Source organism: Bos indicus, chromosome 26 (genome assembly GCF_029378745.1).
Source record: "Bos indicus isolate NIAB-ARS_2022 breed Sahiwal x Tharparkar chromosome 26, NIAB-ARS_B.indTharparkar_mat_pri_1.0, whole genome shotgun sequence".
Classification (NCBI taxonomy): Eukaryota; Metazoa; Chordata; class Mammalia; order Artiodactyla; family Bovidae; genus Bos; species Bos indicus.
In genome coordinates, this window is record NC_091785.1 from 30,270,464 (window position 1) to 30,294,020 (window position 23,557).

At 37.4% G+C, this 23,557-nt stretch overlaps 1 protein-coding gene across 3 annotated transcripts in view; it reads left to right on the top strand.

The window, feature by feature from the left end:
• Positions 1-23,557, top strand: part of MXI1 (MAX interactor 1, dimerization protein) — a 91,979-nt gene that overhangs the window by 16,772 nt on the left and 51,650 nt on the right. For 2 of the 3 annotated variants that reach the window (XM_070780815.1, XM_070780814.1), the window contains exon 2: positions 1,594-1,726. In XM_070780815.1, coding sequence (XP_070636916.1) covers positions 1,594-1,726 — 133 coding nt within the window. Of the gene's footprint in view, positions 222-1,593; positions 1,727-23,557 lie in introns of all 3 variants that reach the window. The other variant, XM_070780816.1, reaches the window with a different exon arrangement.

Consider the following 23,557-nt stretch of genomic DNA (forward strand, 5'->3'; position numbering starts at 1 on the left):
GGCGGAGAGCGCGCCGAGCCGCGGCGGGGCTGGCCTGCCGGCCCGCCGCACATGTCCCGGGGCGGCGCCGGACTGTAGCCGCTTGCGGCGCCTCCTGTTGGCCGGGGAAGGGAGCGCGGAGAGGCCCGGGTTGCCGCCCGCGGTGCCCATGGAGCAGGTGCGGATGATCAACGTGCAGCGCCTGCTGGAAGCTGCCGAGTTTTTGGAGCGCCGGGACCGAGGTAACGGCTGGACGCCACCACCTCTGCCACTGCCTGAACCCGCGCACTCCTCTTCCGCGCGGGGAGTGCGGTGCGGCTGGTGTGAGGGGTGTGTGTGTAAGGAGAGGTGTCTGTGAGGAGGGGGTGCTTGTGTTAGACGGGGGTGCGTTGCAAGGAGGCGGGTGGTGCGTGTGTGAGGAGGGGCTGTGTGTGAGGGGATTGCGTGTTTGAGAAAGGGACGCGTGTGAGGAGGGGATGCGTGTGAAGAGGGGTGTGCGTGTGAGGAAGGGATGCGTGTGTGAGTAGGGGTGTGTGTGTGAGGGAAGTGCGTGTGAGGAGTTACATGTGAGGGAAGTGCGTGTGTGAGGAGGGGTGCGTGTGTCAGGAGGGTGGGGTAAGGGAGGTGCGTGTGTGAGGAGAATTGTGCCTATATGAGGGGGTAGCATGTGAGAGGGAGTGAGCATGTGAATGAAGGGGTACCTGAGGCAATACGTGTGCATGTGTGTGACGGGCACCTGTGGGTGTATGTGTGTTCAGGAAGGGGAGAAGGGGAGGACACTGTCTCCTGGGGAGACTGAGGGAGGCACCAGGCTGGAACCTGGGGCTGCCCTGAGTGGAGGTGGACGAGAGGGGAGGAACGGGGAGGAGTGTTGAGAGTGGGGGTGATTTGAGGATCCGGGAAGAAAGAGGACGTGAAGAACCGGAGGAGGGGGCGGGAGGAATGCGTGTCGGGGTCGGGGAGACCGGACCCAGAGCCCAGACCGGGATGCCTGCTGAAGAGCAGGGAGGTGGACAGGTACTTGTGAGGAAGTGATCTCTACACATCCAAATAGGATGCACTGGGATTCCTTAGGAACAGAGACTAAGAGCTATGTAAAGAGATTGGGGTGCTGAGTGCAACCCCTGAAAATTGTGGTGTCGTGAGAAAATGTCTTCCTAGAACGAGGTGATTGAATTGTTTGAAGTACACAAAAATGTGGGCTTATAGAGACACCTTGAAGGGGGACAGTTATACCAAAAGGGATTTTGAAACAAATGAAATAATTTAGGTGAATGGTAACTGGTCTCAGAAATGAGGGTGTTTGAGTCAAGAATTCTTGGAGAAAAGGATTTTGAAGAGGAGGAAGAAGTTCCTTGGTTTAGAGGAAGTGTTAGTACACCTTCCAAGCGTGAGTTGGGTCTGTATATAATGTCACAGGATTGATGACCAGGAAAGGACTGGGAATCTTATTTTCCAATCAGAAAGAATAGAAAAAATCTACCTCTTTGTCTTCTCTGTTTTCAACAGCCTGTTACTGAAAGGACTAGAGATGTGTAGATCAGGAATTTGGGTATATTCCTCTTACCCTCTTACTTCTTCCTCTTTTTTTTTTTTTTTTTGCCATTTGTTTAGAGTGTGAACATGGCTACGCCTCAACGTTCCCCTCCATGCCGAGCCCCCGGCTGCAGCATTCAAAGCCCCCACGGAGGTTGAGCCGGGCACAGAAACACAGCAGCGGGAGCAGCAACACCAGCACTGCCAACAGGTATTGAGCTGCAGAGGTTTGGAAAGGGCACCTGAAGGGAGGGAGCATAGACTCAGGCAGAAGCGCTGACCCATCTGACCTCTAATAGCAAGTCTAGAGCAACACTATCAGCCAAGCAAGTGCCTTTATCACCATCCCTCAGAATTTGGCCCTTTTAAAATAATTAAATCTAGGAATCCTAACCTGACTTTGTGTAGAAGGCAAAGAATAGAATCTGGCAAAACAACCAAAGAAGTTCTTGCTGGGGATTATCAAATGTAGACGTCTGTGACTGAGACGGATAGTAAGTTTAGAGATTCGGCCGCATGTGTCCATGCATGCAGCCATATGCTAAAAGTAATCTTGGGCCAGCTTTAAACTTGAGAGATGCAAGAATTTTAAAAAATCAGAAATAAGGAGGCTATAAAGCAGAATAAAGGGTTTTGGTAAAGAAATAAAAATATTTAGATGCAGTAGGAAGTTGGTCATGGTCTGTATTTTTTAAGGATGATAAGAGTTAATTGGTAAGGGAGCTCTTAAAGCAAAAAGAAAAAAAAAAGGAAAGAAGATGTTTATCCTTCAATCAAAACAGATACTAGAAAATGCTTACTTGGATATATACTCAGACATAGTTGACTTCTATTTTTTTGAAAATTTTTGGTAGTGTCTGGCTGTCTTTTCAGTGTTTTTGTTCTAGAGGGCCTATGTATTCTAAAGATTCATCTCATGAAATTTTCAAAAAGCCTGTTTTAAAACCAGCTGGTGCTTGCCTTTTCCATGATGAAAGGATTTAAATGTTTTTTCCAAAGTTTTTTCTAGAGAACGTAAGCGTTCATTTTGGAGGGGCACAGAGCATTCTCTGAGTAACTAAGTTTGCCGGGAGACTTTGGAGAACTCCAGACAGGAAGTTGGGTAGCACTTGAAGATGTGGGTTGGGAGGGAGCAGGAGTAGGGGCTCTTTCTCATTGATGCAGAAAACCTGAGGTTCCTGTAGATAACAGTGCTCAGAACGTTGGATCTTTCCACTCTGCCTTTCTAACATTACTGTGGCAAGTCACTAGTATCTTTAAATCTGTGTCTCCTTTTTTGGCTTCTTTTCTTCGCTAAGACTATTCTGTACATTTTAAATAATTTTTAAAAGTATAAAATTATTTAGCCCTAAGTGTATTATGCTGTATTTATGTTTATGTGTGGGTCTTCAGTGTTTGTTGTGGTTTGGCAGGTTTGGGATGAAAATATGTAAGCATATTAAACAAAATAGGCAGCATTAAACAATTACTTATAAATTTTCCTGCCCTTCACAGTTTCTCTGGTTAAGGTATCAGCAATTAAAACCTATATTCAGGAGTTTATGAATTTTCCAATCCATGCATAGACTAAAATTTTTTTTTTTTTACTTTGAGGCATGGGAAGAGTACTAGATAGGAAATCAAGCCTGGGTTCTGCCATGGTATGAGTATATATTGATTGTTTCCTACTTTCTAGAAATCAAGTATATGATCTCATTACATTTTTTTCTCTGTCCTTAACTGTTGTCATAGTTTGAGGGGATTAAGTACATGCTCACCAAGGTCTGTCCTTCCCCTGAAGTTCTGTGACACTGATTTATTGACAGTTTTAGAGATCAGTTACTATATTGGTCATTCAGTACACCATCCCATCATTGCAGATGTGACATTTTTACTGACAACTCAAGAATTACAAAGGCATACATTAGATGTGTATTTCTAGATTTTACCAGTTATGTTACAGGTCATTAATGTGTTTGTCATCTGTTGACTTATACTTTGCTTGGCTTGGAATTTCTCTTTCATGCTAGTGTTCTTTTTGCTACTGCTACTGCTAAGTCACTTCAGTCGTGTCCAACTCTGTGCGACCCCATAGACGGCAGCCCATCAGGCTCCTCCGTCCCTGAGATTATCCAGGCAAGAACACTGGAGTGGGTTGCCATTTCCTTCTCCAATGCATGAAAGTGAAGTCGCTCAGTCGTATCAGGCTCTCAGTGACCCCATGGACTGCAGCCCACCAGGCTCCTCTGCCCACGGGATTTTCCAGGCAAGAGTACTGGAGTGGGGTGCCATTGCCTTCCAAGTGTTCTTTTTCGGAGTCTACTATTGTGTGTCAGCGGAGAAGGCAATGGCACCCCACTCCAGTACTCTTGCCTAGAAAATCCCATGGGCGGAGGAGCCTGGTAGGCTGCAGTCCATGGGGTCGCTGAGAGTCAGACACGACTGAGCGACTTCACTTTCACTTTTCCCTTTCATGCATTGGAGAAGGAAATGGCAACCCACTCCAGTGTTCTTGCCTGGAGAATCCCAGGGACGGGGGAGCCTGGTGGGCTGCCGTCTGTAGGGTCGCACAGAGTCAGACACGACTGAAGTGACTTAGCATAGCATAGCATTGTGTGTCAGACCACATTGCTAATTACTGTGTATTTTAGCACAGCACGTCAGAAAATTTATAAGACTACAAATATGCCACTTTATTCTTAGTAGTACTCAAGAGAAAATAATTACATGTGCATTGGACCACCTAAGACTAATAATTTTTCATGGAAATATAAATAGTAAGAAAGAAAAAAAGATTTTAGGATATATTATCTAAAGGTCTACCCATATGTGGGATTTAGGGTGGAGCCTTTAGATGAGAGGGAGAAGGCAGTGGCACCCCACTCCAGTACTCTTGCCTGGAAAATCCCAGGGACGGCGGAGCCTGGTGGGCTGGTGTCTATGGGGTCACACAGAGTCGGACACAACTGAAGTGATTTCGAAGCAGCAGCAGAAGCTTTGGATGAGAACTAGTATGTTAAAGGGGAACACTAGAAATTATTTCTCTTTATGTTTTAAGATTTTTGCTCCATAGAGTAGGGAGCAAATGATCAAATTCTAGTACTGGAGTATTGGGGAGATAGTGGTGTTGTTTCATTTGTAAGGGAACACTGTAGACTCCCTGTTATTACTACATTTAATGAAGATTTTAACAAATAAAACTGGTAAAATTTTTCATATGTTAGTCATCTGAAACAAGGAAAGGAATAGAGTTGATAAGTGTATGTGTCTTATTTTCCTATCAAATATGTACCTATAAGGAAGTTGCTGTTCTATTAAGCGTCTTGAAGGTATGTCATAAAGTAACATTTGTTTCCCTGACATTGTAGCATACTTAAGATACAATGTTGACTCCCTCCCTAATATTCTCAGGTATAATATGATATTCCTGATATAAAATGTTATTTTATAAACTTGTGCTGAGAGTTGACTCATAATATTATAAATTCCTATTCTTTCTTTCTCCCAAGTCTTGAAACCTTGCTTTCATAGAAGTACAAAGGAGAGAAAACGGGTGATACAGTGTGACATTAAAAGAATGTGCCATGAAAATTTAATTTTATCATTTGGGATCCTTTTGACAATTAGGGCATGGGATATATAGTACATAATTATTTTTTAAATTCATGGTTGACTTTACTGTAGTCTTGGTTCATGGCCTTCTGGCACACTTCCTAAAAATCACCCTTGCTAAGTTGTTACTGCTATTAGAGAACTGGCAGCAATTGCTCTCTGGCTTATTGAGCAGTATCAGATAAATTCCCAGCTTCTTTACTATTTGGTTTCACAACTGAAAAATACCAAGATCTCTCATCTTTAAAACTCTACTAACACAGCTTGGTGTAATTGGTGTTACACCGACATGGCTTTGGTGTAACACCAAGTTTCTCCTACATATCTCTTGAACCTGCCTTTTCTCTTAGCTTCATTGCTGCTGCTGCTGCTGCTAAGTCGCTTCAGTCGTGTCTGACTCTGTGCAACCCCATAGATAGCAGCCCACCAGGCCGCGCCGTCCCTGGGATTCTCCAGGCAAGAACACTGGAGTGGGTTGCCATTTCCTCCTCCAATGCATGAAAGTGAAAGGTGAAAGTGAAGTCGCTCAGTCGTGTCCGACTCTTAGCGACCCCATGGACTGCAGCCCACTAGGCTCCTCCGTCCATGGGATTTTCCAGGCAAGAGTACTGGAGTGGGGTGCCATTGCTTTCTCCCCTTAGCTTCGTTATTACCGTCCTAATCCAAGATACCATTACTTCTACCTGAACAGCTCTTGTGACCCTCCTAATTGGTATCCCTGCAACCAGTCTTGTCCCAAATGCAATTCTGATGAATTATATTGGCTAGCCTTCTTTCAGTTCCTTTAATACACCACGTTTCCCCTACCTCAGGGTCTTTGCACATACTCTGTTCTCTGCTGAGAATTGTTTTTCTTTCCCTTTTGCCAAGTTATCACTAATTACACGCTTGCTTCAGCTCAGTAATAACTTCTTCAGGAAAGCATTTTCTCATCTGCCAAAGTGGATCAGGTGGTCACATACCTCATGGCATCCGCACTTTTCCTTCAGTGTTTATCACAGTTTGTAGGAAATATATGATTGATAAATTCATGTCTCATGTATTGGACTAAAAACCCCATGGAAGCAAGGATTGAATCTCTTCTGCTTAAAGATTTATCCCCAGTAACTATCACAGTGCTCTTTAAACAGTAGGTTTTTGAAGAATGGAAGGTTTTTCAAACTCCAAGTAGACTATCTGGAATTGGAACTGAGTTTTTATTTTGTGCCAAGTATTATATTAGACTCTGAATAGAAATAATATAAGAACGTGCAACTTCTGCTTTGGCGAACTCTGATTGCTTTATATTTGGAAGGATATTACTGATAATACATTTGGAAAGGAAAACAATGTACAGTATTTGAAGAATAAAAATCTTCAATCTGCCAGTTCTTTTAAACACATGTATTAGACTACATGTATAAAATACTACAATTAATATTAAACTACATGTATAAAATACAATTAATATTAAAGAATACAGTTATCATCCTGTGTCATGAGAGTAAAATGATACCAAAACTTGTCTATGCAAAGAACCAGAAATCTGTTGAATATTGGCAGTAAATACTGGTATGAGATTGTGACACACATACAGTAATTTTCTTTATTTTAAGGTGATCTATAAAGTAGAAAATACAGGCATACCTTGTTTTATTGTTCTTCCCTCTGTTGTTTATCACAAATACTGTTTGTTTGTTTGTTTGTTTTTAACAAATTGGAGGTTTGTGGCAACCCTGCATTGTCAGGCGATAGTAAGCATTTTAAATAATAAAATATTCTTGAGTTAAGGTATGCACATTGTTTTTTTTAGACATAATACTGTCACACATTTAATAGACTATAATGTAGTATAAACCTAAGTTTTATGTGTACTGAGAAACCAAAAAAATTGTGAGTCACTTTATTGCAGTGGTCTGGAACCAAACCCACAGTACCTCCGAGGTATACCTTTACCAGTTTATTGTTGAATTTCAAGTTGTTTCTTTAGTATTCTTTGGATACTAAAGAATCTTATAACAGCAGCAGTATTTCAGTACTATCTGCTCAGATTGAGGACCTAAAAAACAAAACAACTTTCCTTTTGCTTTTAAGACTTTAGTTTAACCTTTTTAAACTACAAAATAATGAAATGTTTTAGCCTTATTTTTGACGGAATGATGTATTGTTACATTTTCAGCTTTATATCCTTTTTGTCTGTCATCTTCATGGATTTTTAGGGTTTTTGTTTTGCAGGAATAGGGTGAATTCTTTTTCTAGAATAGTTGTAGAGGATTTTTTTTCTAGTGGAAGTAGTTTGACATATATCTTCTATTTTTATTCTTAAACATGCACCTATTTGTTCACAGGCTAATTGAATGAAGCCTTATTTTTGAGAAATTTATTACTAGTCTTTATTTTTCAGTTATTCTGTCTTAAAGAACTGGATCTTTGTCCAATAGAGAACACTCAAAGTTTCAAGGCCAAAAGTAGAAATTAGTAGTAGTTAAACTCTTAATGATACTAGTATTGTTCTTCAGGTACTTCCTATATGTTGAATGATGTGATCTTATGTGTTCTGTGATATTTTGTCTTCCACTAAAACCAAGTTTAAATGAAAACTTCTGAAGAATTATTTATATACTTTAACAAACTCAGATGTATTGAAGCATAAGTTTCTGGTTGCTGGATTTCTGAAAAATATATCCCCCTGTAGAAGTATAATTGAAGGAGACTTTCATGATCATGGCTTGTAAGTTGGTGGAACAACTGCTGTTCTTATTTGATAAAAGGCTTTTGGTAGAATAGTCATTTGATGCTAAAGTATAAAAGATCACAAATCACAGAAAGGGAGTTCTGGATTTCATCTGGTATAGCTCTCTGCCTTATGAAGGTAAGATATTATCATATATTTTATGGTTAAAACTCATACTAGGAATGGTTGAGTGATTTGTCCAAGCCTTATAGCTCTAAGTGACTTGAGTTTAATATCAAGCCTGATTTTAAGCAGTATATGCATAATTCTAACCAGGCGGGACTTTTGGCCTGAAGAAAGGTTTCTCTTCTGGATTTCTCTTTACAAATGAAACAGCATTGCCTCCTTTTGGATATATTGTAGCATTATTCTTTGTTTTTCCTTAAGTGAAGACAGTTTCCCAAATACTAATCTAATCAAAGAGGTTTTGTGGTGTGGTTTTGACAAAATATGTATCCAGATTCCATTTCTGTTCGATAGTGCTAATGTAATTTAAGCTTGTATATTTTAATTTTCATTTTGGCTTCTGACATATTAAAATACTGGCAGACTTTTTTCCCCCTCCGTCTGTGTGTGTATGTATGTATCTGTATACACATATGTGTTAATATACCTTCTTCATTATCATCTAACACATGTTATCAAGTAAACATATAAATATATTATTTCAAGTTATGATGAGCTTAATAGAAGAAAGCTGGAGGAGCCTATGAAGGTCATAATAGAGGACCTGATCAAGTTTGAAAGATGAAAGAAGGCATCTTGGGATTGTGAACCTTTGCAATCCTGCTTTCACTTATCCTGAACGTTTTTTCAAGTTCATGTCTATTAAATCATTTTTGATTATAGCATAATACTCTACTTCATGTGTGTAACATAATTTGTTAAGCCAATTATCTGTTAATAACATTTAAAATGTTAATTTTTCATCCCATACAGGGCTACTGTGAACATCTCTATATAGATACTTTCGTGCATTTGTCCACCTAGATCCTTAGGACAGACCTGAAGAAGTAGAATTGCTGAATCAAAGGGTGGAATCCATTTTCAATAATAGTAACAGTAACACTTTGCATTTAATATACTAGTTGTGTACAGATTCCTTTAATGTACATTATTATTTCTTTTGAATTTCAGAACACTTCTGTGAGGTAAAGTGGAATTTATTTATTTATTAATAAGGAAACTGGACTGATGTGCAAAGTAACCTTTACAGGTACAACTAGAAGATGAGTGAAATCCCTGGGATTTGTTTCTCTGGAATCAGCAAACAGTCCTCAGTGATAATCTGCCTAAAAACTAAGACTCAGTGACTACAGCCTGAATTTTCTGTGTTGTAGTGTTTTCCTTGTCTGCTCTGGGAAGTGCCTAAAGTGTGTGGTCTGTACCTCCTACTTTAATGCTTTCCCACCAGAGCTCTTTTTTACCCTTTGCAATTGGCTTGCTTATTTGCTAGCTATTGAAACTGTTCCCTTAAAGTAATTTGTAACCAAATTTATTGAACTTATACATAGAATTGTTGTTATGTGTGTTTGTGATATATTTGGAAAGATAGTGTATATAATAAAAATGATAAATAATACAAGTCAGTAAGATGTTATAAACAGGGCAGTTTTTATTTATGTCTGATGCTGGTGCAGGGAATAAGTAAATAGCCTAAGTTTGTTTACAATTTTTTTTTTGCTTGTGAACAACAGAAATTTACTTCTCACAGTTTTGGAGGCTAGAGGTATAAGATCAAGGTAGCAGTATGGCCAGATGAGGGCCCTTTTCTGAGATGCAGACTTCTCTCCTATAGGAAGTCTCCTGCATATGAACAAGTTCCATTCTGAGAGTGCGCTTGTTTAATTTTTTACAATAGGTTACAATAAAAAGGTTACAATAGGTTACTGTGAAAATGCTATAGATCCACAGTATATTCTTGTTCACTGATTAAACTTAACATGCATTCAAGGAGATATAGGGATTCCATAACATAGTGTTACGGTGAAATTTCTTATGTTTTGTCTTCAAGAAAATTAGAGATACCAAGGGAACATTTCATGCAAAGATGGGCTCGATAAAGGACAGAAATGGTATGGACCTAACAGAAGCAGAAGATATTAAGAAGAGGTGGCAAGAATACACAGAAGAACTGGACAAAAAGATCTTTACAACCAAGATAATCACAATGGTGTGATCATTCACCTAGAGCCAGACATCCCGGAATGTGAAGTCAAGTGGGCCTTAGAAAGCATCATTATGAACAAAACTAGTGGAGGTGATGGAATTCCAGTTGAGCTATTTCAAATCCTGAAAGATGATGCTGTGAAAGTGCTGCACTCAATATGCCAGCAAATTTGGAAAACTCAGCAGTGGCCACAGGACTGGAAAAGGTCAGTTTTCATTCCGATCCCAAAGAAAGGCAATGCCAAAGAATGCTCAAACTACTGCACAACTGCACTCATCTCACATGCTAGTAAAGTAATGCTCAAAATTCTCCAAGCCAGGCTTCAGCAAAACGTGAACTGTGAACTTCCAGATGTTCAAGCTGGTTTTAGAAAAGGCAGAGGAACCAGAGATCAAATTGCCAACATCCACTGGATCATCGAAAAAGCAAGAGAGTTCCAGAAAAACATCTGCTTTATTGACTATGCCAAACCCGTTGACTGTGTGGATCATAGTAAACTGTGGAAAATTCTGAAAGAGATGGGATTACCAGACCACCTGACCTGCCTCTTGAGAAACCTGTATGCAGGTCAGGAAGCAATAGTTAGAACTGGACATGGAACAACAGACTGGTTCCAAATAGGAAAAGGAGTACGTCAAGGCTGTTTATTGTCACCCTGCTTATTTAACTTACATGCAGAGTACATCATGAGAAACGCTGGGCTGGAAGAAGCACAGCTGGAATCAAGATTGCCGGGAGAAGTATCAATAACCTCAGATATGCAGATGACACCACCCTTATGGCAGAAAGTGAAGAGGAACTCAAAAGCCTCTTGATGAAAGTGAAAGAGAAGAGTGAAAAAGTTGGCTTAAAGCTCAGCATTCAGAAAACTAAGATCATGGCATCCGGTCCCATCACTTCATGGGAAATAGATGGGGAAACAGTGTCAGACTTTATTTTTTTGGGCTCCAAAATCACTGCAGATGGTGATTGCAGCCATGAAATTAAAAGACACTTACTCCTTGGAAGGAAAGTTATGACCAACCTAGATAGCATATTCAAAAGCAGAGACATTACTTTGCCAACAAAGGTCCTTCTAGTCAAGGCTATGGTTTTTCCTGTGGTCATGTATGGATGTGAGAGTTGGACTGTGAAGAAAGCTGAGCACCGAGGAGTTGATGCTTTTGAACTGTGGTGTTGGAGAAGACTCTTGAGAGTCCCTTGGACTGTAAGGAGATCCAACCAGTCCATCCTAAAGGAGATCAGTCCTGGGTGTTCATTGGAAGGATTGATGCTGAAGCTGAAACTCCAATACTTTGGCCACCTCATGCGAAGAATTGACTCATTGGAAAAGACTCTGGTGCTGGGAGGGATTGGGGGCAGGAGGAGAAGGGGACGACAGAGGATGAGATGGCTGGATGGCATCACTGACTCGATGGACATGAGTTTGAGTGAACTCTGGGAGTTGGTGATGGACAGGGAGGCCTGGTCTGCTGTGATTCATGGGGTCGCAAAGAGTTGGACACTACTGAGCGACTGCACTGAACTGAATGAATTTTTTATAAGAGAAATTATTTGGTTTAGTAGACAATTTTGTTATTAACGTTACTGCATACATTTCAGGGAAAAGTGTTAACGGATTTTGTTTTTATTTAGTTTTATGACATTGTATAAAAGGATTTCCATGTGGTATTTATTTCCTTGTCTTTGTTTATCATGGGAAATACTTTTGATAGTCTTTGAGAACACTATGTAAACACCATTTGTGGAGGCCACATAGTGAGAGCTTTGAAGCCATTTGATATGAGAATTTTTAAATTATAGAAGAACATAATTTTAGTCTTTAGTCAGTCATATATTTTGATAAAGCAACTGATTTTCCTTTACTCTCATTTTGATTAATTAGGGGCAATTTAGGATTCTCTTTGAGGAACTTTAAGGAACTTTTCCTTTTATGTAATAAAAGAGACTGGAGAGTAAAATGTGGTAAGTTTGCCTTGGTATTAGAAGAAGTAAATTTTTAGGTTTTTAATTTTGATCACCGTAATCCTATGTCTTCTATGTGAATAACAGAACAAGTGGTCTTCACAAAAACTCTAGATACTGTCATTAATACTTAGTCTGTTGGATTGATTTTTATAGTCTTTGTTGGTAACAGTAAATGCATGTAAGTTACAATTTAAAATGTAGATTTCTAGGCCTGGCTCTAAAGGTTTGGTGTACTTCATTTTATCATTTTAACATGTTACCCACTCAGTTGTCCTTTGGAAGGCAGGTTATATTCCTGTAATTAGCGCTATATGTCAAAAAGAAGTTTTTGAATTTCATTTTTCTATAGAATCATTGTTTATTGGGCAAGGGGGGAGGGTGTTTACCTAAAGCTTAGTCTGTATTTTAGTGGAATTTACCAAACACTGTATTTAGTCCACTGACTGTTTAAAAAAACAGAATGATTTATTTGTATAAAATTTAAACACTTTTTAAAAACTTTCATTCTATATTGAAATATGGCCAATTAACAATGTTGTGATAATTTCAGGTGGACAGCAAAAGGACAGCCATACATATGCGTGTGGTTTAAAAGAGTTACATGGTGGTTATCTAACATTGTAAGAATATAGTGCCCCAGGTATGGTGTATAGGTGCAATTTTCTTAATAAATCCTGCCTTATTTATTTACTTTTAACAAAAAAAATGGATGATGGAATGTGAGCTATGTGAGAGAAGAGACTGAAATTTTAGAGTACTTATATTTCCAGTGTAGGTACTCAATAAATACTAAGTAAATGAATGACTGGATACTTTGAGCATGATTATGTAGACCTGAAGGTAATGTTTAAACCAAATGTTGACATAATTTTGAGAAGACTTTTAGAAAAACTTAGGCTTAATTGATTGCTTGTATGAAATGGATCTAGGGATGTTTAATAGCTTTATTCTCATTGTCAGTTTATTTGTAACATATACTCGTTGGAGACAAAATTATGTGGGTTTTTTTTTAACATTTTAAGACCCATATTATCAGAAATAGCTGAGAAACATGTTTCTTTTATTCTTTTAACGAACATTTTAAATATCAGTAGGAATTTAATATTTATTAAGTATTGTTATGTGCTTCATATTGTTGGCCATTTTACAAATGTGAAAAATAACTTGGATGTTAATGGTAAAGTGTAACAAGTGTAAGGCAACTGTCCTGTAAGATGAAGATCTCTTATTCTACAGGAGTCCACAGGAAGACTTGAACATGCATGGTCATGGCATTAATTCATAGTCAGCAAAAGTTGGAAACAGTTGAAATGTCCCTCAGCTAGTGAGTGGATAAACAAAATATAGTACATGATACAGTGGAATACTACCCAGTAATAAAAAAAAAAAAGTGTTCATACATATGACAAAATAGATGAAACACAAAAAAAGTATGTGAACAAAGTCAGATATATAAGTACATATTTGCATTACTCCATTATATGAAGTTTGCATTTGTAAGGCAGAACTATAGAGACAGGAAGCAGATTAGTGGTAGATGAAGGGTGGGAATTGTCTGCAAATGGACATTAGGGCATTTTGGGGGTGATAAAAGTGTTCTAAAAGTGGACTGTGGTAATGGTTACACAAATATGTAAGTTTACAAAAACTCATTGGATTTTTTACAAAAACACTTAAAAATGCATGAATTTTATAATATGTATCGGTAAAACTTGAAAAAAAGATTCAGTTCAGTTCAGTCGCTCAGTCATGTCCGACTCTTTGCGACCCCATGAATCACAGCACGCCAGGCATCCCTGTCCGTCACCAATTTCCGGAGTTCACTCAAACTCATGTCCATCGAGTTGGTGATGCCATCTAGCCATCTCATCCTCTGTCATCCCCTTTTCCTCCTGCCCCCAATCCGTCCCAGCATCAGGGTCTTTTCCACTGAGTCAACTCTTCACATGAGGTGGCCAAAGTATTGGAGTTTCAGCTTCAGCATCAATCCTTCCAATAAACACCCAGGACTGATCTCCTTTAGGATGGACTGGTTGGATCTCCTTACAGTCCAAGGGACTCTCAAGAGTCTTCTCCAACACCACAGTTCAAAAGCATCAGTTCTTCAGTGCTCAGCTTTCTTCACAGTCCAACTCTCACATCCATACATGACCACAGGAAAAACCATAGCCTTGACTAGAAGGACCTTTGTTGGCAAAGTAATGTCTCTGCTTTTGAATATGCTATCTAGGTTGGTTGTAACTTTCCTTCCAAGGAGTAAGCATCTTTTAATTTCATGGCTGCAGTCATCATCTGCAGTGATTTTGGAGCCCCGAAAAATAAAGTCTGACACTGTTTCCCAATCTATTTCCCAAGAAGTGATGGGACCAGATGCCATGATCTTAGTTTTCTGAATGTTGAGCTTTAAGCCAACTTTTTCTCTCTCCTCTTTACCTGTCCTATTTATTGCAATAAAATAGTGAAGGATCTTGAACATATGATAGATGCTAAGAAGAACTAACAATGGAATGGATGAATGAATATTAAGCAATGATTCCTTTTTTATTTCTTCCAGTTTTATTGAGATATGATTGACATACAGCACTATATAGATTTAAGGTGTACAACTTAATAATCTGACTTATATACATCATGAAGTAATTATCACAGTAAGTTTAGGGAACATTCATCTCATATAGATACAAAATGAAACAGAAAAGAATTTTTGTTTTCTTGTGGTGAGAACTCTTAGAATTTACTGTCTTAACAACTTTCATGTATGTTGTACGTTACCTCCCTGATACTTACCTTCTAACTGGAAATTTATACCTTTGACTGCCTTCATCCAATTATCCCTCCCCTCACCCCTGGCCTCTGGTAACCACAAATATGATCTCCTTTTCTATGAGCTTGATTTTTTTTTTTGAATTATAATTGACTAACAATACTGTATTAGTTCCTAGTGTACAAAATAGTGATTTATTATTTCCGTGCATTACAAAGAGCTCCCCAGTTTGCACAGTGGTAAAGAATCCCCCTGTTAATGAAGGAGATGCAGGAGTTCAATCCTTGGGTCAGGAAGATCCTCTAGGGTAGGAAATGGCAGCCCACTCCAGTATTCTTGCCTGGAAAATTCCATGGACGGAGAAGCCTGGCAGGCTACAGTCCATGGGGTCACAAAGAGTTGGATGCTACTGAGCACACAGGCACGCATACATTACAAAATGATCTCCACAGCAGTGATTCCTTTAAAACTTGAAATAAACCAGTAAGGAGTGGGGAGTGTCACCTCCACTCTCCTACTACAACCAGAGCAAGAATTCAGCTCTCCTGCCAACCTCTCCTCCCTTACTCCCTTTGAGAATCACTTTTTTATATGATATATTTCCTTTAGACAGTAAGGTTCTTTGAAATAGCTACACGTATTACATCTATGTTTGCTTCTAGTACTATAGCAAAGAATGGAGTATATTCACAATGGAAATTAGAATCTATGGGCTTTCTGTTATGAGTAGTGCTATTAATTATGGTACCACTTGGCTTTTTTTCCTTCAACAAGTGTCTATCAAATGTTCATTTCATGCCTGAGTCCTTCCTAAAATACTGAACTACAATTTGGAAGTCAAATGATTTAGGAAATCACTGATATTTTTTCCATTTTTAAGGATTTTTAGAATGTTGAAGCAGTCTAGATGATTAGTGTTTTGTCTTTTTAAGTGTCTTGTTTGAACTTTTGAAAATACATTTAAGAGCATTATTTTTAATCGTCACAATCCTCTGTGGTTTCCGTTATTGCTTTTTTTAACCTAAGAAATGATTATTTCACAAATATTGTATAACTTTAGTATATATTAGATGCATCTTAATTTCTGGCACTAAGTATAGAGAGCTGTTATCTTTTATTTTACATTTAATATTAAAAAAGTATATGTATGTAGTTATAAAAGTTAATACTAATTGGATTATAAAGAAAAATAACATTCCTCTGCCTCATCTCTCCTCATCCAATTTTTGCTTCCTAGAGGCTGCCACTTCCAATAATTTAACAGTTTCTTCTTCTGTTTGCTTTCATATTTCTAAGTTATAAACTTATCCTGCTTGTTATCTGTTGACTTCCTGTTGTGAAGATTAAGATTTGACTGTTTGTACTCTTGACTGACAGCAGATTAATCATATGCCAGAAATAAAACAAAAAAATTAAGTAGATGAAAAGTCCAGATAGTCTCCAAATCACTTATGTTTTAAAAATATGCATTTTCTAGTAATTTTTATTATTAGTTTTTGGAATAAGGAAATGATGTCTTAGTCTCATTCTTGAGTAATTTGCGGTAGATTAGAGTATTGCGCCAATTGCAGGATGAGATTTATAACTTTAAAAAAAAGTTTTGTTGCAGTGTAATTTCTATACAATAAAATTCCTCAATATTTAGGTTATGATTCAGTGACTTGACGTGTATAAAGTCGTAAATCCCCAAGACAATTATGATACAGAACTTTTTTTTATCACCTCAAGCATAATTATCTCATGCTCCTATCATCAGTTTCCTATCTCCACTTTTCTTTTCTGTCACTATAGTTTTTCCATTTCTAGAATTTCATATGAGTGGAATCATACATACACTATTTTGTGTCTGACTTGTTTCACTTGGTGTAATATTGTCTGAAATTCATTCATGTTGTCCTGTGACTCAATAGTTAAGTCCTTTATATTGCTGAGTCCATTGTATGAATCTACCATAGTTTAATCATTTACCAGTTGATAGACATTAGGTTGTGTATAGTTTTTAGCTATCATAAGAAAAGATGCTGTATACATTTATGAACAGATCTTTCTGTGGAAATGAGTTTTCATTTTTCTTAGCTACCTATAATTCTGGGTCTCATAGTAACTGTGTGTGTAACTTTATAAAGAAACTACCAAACTATTCTCCAAAGTGGCTGGACCATGTTCCATTCTAACTAGCAGTGTAGGGTGCTTCCAGTAACTCCAAATCCTGGATAGCACTTGGTATTGTCAGTCTTTTAAATTTTAGCATTCTAGTGGGTGTGTCATAGTATCTCACCATTTTACTTTGCACTTCCCTAGTAATTTTGAACATTTTGTTATGTGTTTATTTGCCACTGATGTATCTTCTTTGGTGAGGTATCTTTTTATATCTTCTGCTTTTTATTTTATTGAGTTGTTTGTTTTCTTATTAAGTTGTAAGATTTCTTTGTAAATTCTGGATACAAGTTCTCTATTACATATGTGGTTTGCAGATGTCTTGTCCTCAGTGGTTTGCCTTTATCATTTTCTTAATAGTGTCTTTTGAAAAACAAAAGTTGTATTTTTTGATGAAGTTCAGTTTACATGTTTATCTTCTAAAGTACATGCTTGTTATGTCCTAAGAAATCTTTGCATAAGTCAACATCATAAAATTTTTCTCTTAATGTTTTTATTCTAGCAGTTTTATAATATTAGTATTACATTTAGATCTAAGATTAATTTAGAGTTAAATTTTTATAGAAGGTGTAAGGTAAGAGTTGAAGTTCATTTTTTGGCAAATGGCCATCCAGTTGTTTCGGTATCATTTATTGGAAAGGCATTTCTACATTTAATTGCCTCGGCATCTTCATAAAAAATGAATTGACCACATATATGTGAATCTATTTCTGGACTCTCTCTTCTGTCCCATTGATCTAAATATTTATATTTACTACAATGCCACACTATCTTAATTGCTGTAGTCTTTCTAATAAGTCATGAAATAAGGTAGTGTAAGTCTTCCAAATTGGTTCTCCTTTTTCAAAAGTTCCTTTTACTGTTGTAGGTCTTTTCCATTTTCACATATATTATCAGATCTGCTTTTCAGTTTCTACAACAAAGCCTACTGGAGTTTTGATTGAGATTGCATTGAATCGATAGATTAATTTGGGGGGACTTGACACATCTGAACAACATTGACTCTTTTGTTGTGTGGACATGGTATATCTCCCCATTTATTCAGTTACTTAGGGTGTTTTTTTTTTTAATTCAACAGTATTTTGTAGTTTTTTATAGTATGGGTAATGCACATATTTTGTTGAGTTAATATTTGTTACAGTAGTTAATATTCTTTGATGCTGTTGTAAATAGCAATTGAATTTGGTATATGGCCTTTATAAACTGACTTTCCTGAACTCACTTATTATTTCTAGTAATTTGCATATTCCTTAGAATTTTCTAAATATACACTATATAATGTTGTTTACTCCAGTATTCTTCCATGGAGACTCCCATGGATAGAAGAGCCTGGAGGGCTACAGTCCATAGGGTCACAAAGAGTTGTACATGACTGAAGAGACAGCACAGCACAATAAAGCTATTTTTACTTCTTTCTTGCCATTCTGTATGACATTTATTCTTCTTGCCTTATTTCATTGGCTAGGACTTCTAGTATTGAATAGAAGCTGATGAGAGGGAACATCCTTGCCTTGCTTCTGATAATGGGAAAACATGTATTCTTCCACCACTGAGTATAACTGTAGTTTTTTTTGTAGATGCCTTTTAACAAGTTGAGGAAATTCCTTTCTTTCCTAATTTGCTGAAAGTTTTTATCATGAATGGATGTATGAATTTTGTCAAATGCTTTTTCTTCATCTATTAAGATTATACTATGGGTTTTCTTTTTTATTCTGTTAATATGGTTAATTACATTGAGTTTTTTGAATGTTAAACTTCTTGCAGTCCTAGAATAAACCCTACTTGATCATGGTGTATTTTGCAATACTGCTGCTAACCATCTCTAGTTAGCAGACTCCACAAGTTTAAGGATGCAGTCCCCAACATGAGTGACCTCACTACAGATCCAGACATGAGTTCAAGAGTTCCCAGCCACCCAAACTTCTGACCAATTGGCTTCAAATTTATGGGTTCCCACAGTCCCCTCAGGTTCAGTAGTTTACTAGAACTACTCATGAAAGTACTATACTTACAATTTCAAGTTTTATTATAAATAATATGAATCAGGACCAGCCAAATGAAGAAATGCATAGGGTGAGGTCTGAGAGAGTCCTGGGCATGAAACTTTTGTGTCCTCTTCCTAGAGAATCAGAATACCCTACCCTTCTGGCAGATTGATGTATTCCTCAACCAGTAAGCTCATCTAAACCTTGGATTCTAGGGGTTTGTTTTTGTTTTTTTTTTTTCCCATATTGTTATGTAGTCACAATTGATTGAATCCTTGACCATGTGATTGAACTCCATCTCTCTGACCCTCTTCTCCCTAGAGGTTGGCTGCTCTCAGTTGCTTAAAGCCCAAATCCTCTAATTACATGATTGATCTTTCTGGCATAACTAATGCCTGATTTAAAGTCATTTCCTTAGCACAAACTCAGTTGTGGTCCAAGGGCTCTAACTGAGGAAATTCCTATAACTGAGGAAATTTCAAAGGTTCAGAAGCTCTGTCCTTGGAAGTTGAGACAAAGACCAGGCAAGCTTTTTTTTTTTTTTAATTGTAAAACTGATAGTTTCTATAAATGTGCTAGTATTTTGTTAAGAATTTTTGTGTCTGTGTTCACAAGGGAATGGTAATCTGTGGTTTTGTTTTTCAGTGTAATTTGTCAGGTTTTGATATCAGGATAATATAATCCCCAAGATGATTTGGGAGATGTTACCATTTCCTTTATCTTTTGAAATACTTCCTATAGAATTAGTATGATTTATTCCATAAATGCTTGGTAAAATTTGCCAATGAATACTTCTGGGCTTGGAGGGTTGTTTTTTGTGGGCAGGTTTTTTATTATAAATTCAATTTCTTTAATAGATGCAAGACTCTTCATGGTTTCTGTTTCTTCTTGAGTTAGTTTTGATAATTTTTATATTTCAAGAAATTGGTCCATTTCATCTCAAGGTGGAATTGATTAGCATAAGCTGTTCATAATAGTATTTTATTATCCTCTCTTGTGTGTTGGCTCTGTAGTGATGTGTTCTCTTTCATCCCTGAGAATTGGTTTGTTTGGGGGTTTTTTTGTATTGGTAATTTTTGCCTTTTTTCTTCATCAATCTTTGAAGAGGTTCATCAGTTTTACTGTGTTTTTTTAAAAAAAAATCAACTCCTGGTTTTATTGATACTCTCTCGTTTCCTGCCTTCTATTTTGTTAATTCCTGTTCTTGGCTTTCTTGTTTCTTCCTCTACTTGAGAGTTTTTCAACCCCAGTGCTATTGACATTATAGACCAAATAATTCTGTTCTGAGCATCACTGGATGTTTAGCAGCATCCCTGGCCTCTCCTCGCAGAATACAGTAGAATCTCCCCGGTATGATAACCAAAAATATCTCTGTACATGCATGCGTGCTAAGTCGCTTCAGTTGTGTCTGACTCTCTGCGACACTATGGACTGTAGCCTACTAGGCTCCTCTGTCCATGGGATTCTCCAGGCAAGAATACTGGCGTGGATTTCCGTGCTTTCCTCCAGGGGATCGTCCCAACCCAGGGACTGAACCTGGATCTCCTGCAACTCCTGCATTGCACACTGAATCTTTACCACTGAGCCACCAGGGAAACCTAAAAATATCTCCAGACATGACCAGATGTCTTCTGGTGGGAAAAACAGCCCCCAGCCGAGATCCACTGCTCCCCTTCTGTAGGCTTAGTTTGATTCTTTTCCACCTTCTAAAGGTGGGAGAACTGATTTTGTAGTCCACCCCTACCTCCTACCCCAAAGGATTTAAAGCTAGAAACATTTGTTTCCTAAACACTGCTTTAGCTGCACTCTGCAAATTTTGAAATGTTGTATTTCTTTATCATCCAACTGAAGATAATTTGTTTTCTTTGTGATTTTTTTTAACCTGCAACTTCTTATTTCCTTCCTGTATTTCACTGAGTTTAATTTGCTCTTCTTTTTGTAGCTTCTTAAGGTTGAAGTTAGACCATTGATTTTTAGCCTGTTTTTTTTAACTAATAGAAGAATTTAATGCTAAATATTTAAAAGTACTGTTTTAGATACATCCAACAAATTTTAGTATGTTCTGTTTTCATTATTCAGTTCAGAATATCTTCTAATTTCTCTATCATTTGTTCTTTGATTTGTCACTTATTTTCTAAGTACTGCTATTTTCCTAGTTATCTTATTGTTACTAAGTAGTAACTAAGTACATACTAAGTAAGTATCTATGATTTTACTCTGTATGATTTTAGTACTTACAACTGATTTTACTCAATTTGATTCATGTGTTATTTTTTAATTTTTTTCATCTTTTTTGAAAATGTACATACAGAAGAGTATATAAATCCTAAGTGTATAGCTTGATACATTTTCACAAAGGTTGAGAAATAAGATATTATAGACTCACTGTCAGCCCTACCCCAGGTAACCACCAATCTTTTTTTGATACCATTAGTTTTGCCGGTTTTTCACTTTACTTGAATGGAGTTAGGCAGTATGTATCTTTGTGTCTGCCTTTTTTCATTCAGCATTGTGTTGAAATTATGAAAATTCATCCATGTTACTGCATGAGAGTTGTTCATTATCAGTGCTCTATAGTATTATATGAATGTTCCACAATTTATTCATCCATTCTGTTAGGTTGGTGCAAAAGTAATTGCAGTTTTGCATTGTTGAAATTTGCCATTTGATATTGGAATACATTCTTAAATAAATGTCATTATGTTATGCATCATTTTAATGTGCATTTCTGACTTCTTATATTTTGCTAATGACATTGCTGTTTATTTTATATTTATTTTAGACTATGGAAATTATGTTAGGCAAAAAGCAAATTTGAGTGATTTTCTTATTTGAGTTCAAAATGGGTTGTAAAGTAGAGGAGACAACTCACAATATCAACAACACGTTTGGCACAGGAACTGCCAATGAACATCAAGTTCAGTGGTGGCTCAAGCAGTTTTGCAAAGGGAAAGAGAGCCTTGAAGATGAGGAGTGCAGTGGCTGGCCATCAAAAGTAGAAATGACCAATTGAGAGCCATCGTTGAAGCTGATCCTCTTACAGCTGCAAGAGAAGTTGCCAAATAACTCAGCATCAATCATTCTACCGTCATTTGGCATTTGAAGCAAATTGGAAAGGTGGAAAAGCTCGATAAGTGGGTGTCTCATTAGCTGACTGCAAACCAAGAAAATTGTCATTTTGAAGTGTTGTCGTCTCTTACTCTACACACAACAGTGAAGCATTTCTCAGCCAGATTGTGATGTGCAAAGAAAAGTGGATTTTATATGACAACTATCAAAGACCAACTTAGTGGCTGGACTGAGAAGCAGCTCTGAAGCACTTCCAAAAGCCAAACTTACACTAAAAAATGGTCATGGTCACTGTTTTGTGGTCTGCTGGCAGTCTGATCCACTGCAGCTTTCTGAATCCCTGCAAAACCACTACATCTGATATGTTTGCTCAGCAAATGGATGGGATGCACTGGACACTAAAACGCCCCCGCCTGGCACTGGTCAGCTGAAAGGGCCCGATTCTTCTCCACCACAAGGCCGCCTGCAAGTTGCACAGCCAACGCTCCAAACATTGAACGAGCTGAGCTATGAAGTTTTGCCTCATCCACCTTACTCACCTGACCTCTCGCCAATCAACTACCACTTCTTCAAGCATCTCGACAACTTTTTGCAGGAAAACTGCTTTCATAACCAGAAGGATGCAGAAAATGCTTTTCAAGAGTTTGTCAAATCCTGAGGCATGATTTTGATGCTACAGGAATAAACAAATTTATTTCTCATTGGCAAAAATGTATTGATGGTATTGGTTCCTATTTTGATTAATAAAGATGTGTTTGAGCCTAGTTACATGATTTAAAATTTATGGTCAGAAACCGTAATTACATTTGTACCAACCTAATACTGTTGATGGACATTTGAGTTTCCAGTTTTTGGCTAGTATGAAAAGAATGAGTATTCTCTTGTGTCCTTTAACAAACATATGTGTATATATATTAGATTGGTATATGCTTGCAAGGGGGAATGCTGAGTCATAAGATATGCTGATATTCAACTTTGATATGTAAGTTATTAATTGTAGTTATTGCTCTGCATCCTTTTTAGGCACTTTTTTATGGTCTTAGTTATTGTGTTTGTTTTTGTTATTGTTAAGAAAGAAAGAATACATTTCTTATGAGGCATTTTCCCTATCTACAGTATTAAAGTTTTACTGTCTTTAATGTTTTTTTAAGAATATTTAAAACATTTTTTTTGAGGATAGAAACAAATGTATAAAACTACTTCTTTGAAATAATTACTTTATTGGCAGTATGCATGATTTTCTTCTATTATAGTGTTCTTCAAACTTTATTGACCACTTATGTACCACTAGCTGCAAAAAATATACCTAATATATTTGTATGTATTCGTAATTTTATACATGTATGGCTGTACTAATATTTTATAAATACCAGAGTATTAAGGTTACATATAAAAGTGAAGAAGAAGAATAAACAGAAGTTTTACTATTCAGCTAGTTCTTTTTCAACCCCCTTCAGGTATATACTTCAGAGACCTCTGCTCTAACAGAGCTGAAGTATAAGCTTTAGGATACAGTTAGAAAATACTCACTTAGCTTCATAGAATGTGTTTTTTTTTTTTCATTGTGTGGAGGACACTATCCCTTAGGCACTTCAGGATTGGAAAGTAAGTGAAATGAGAATGTT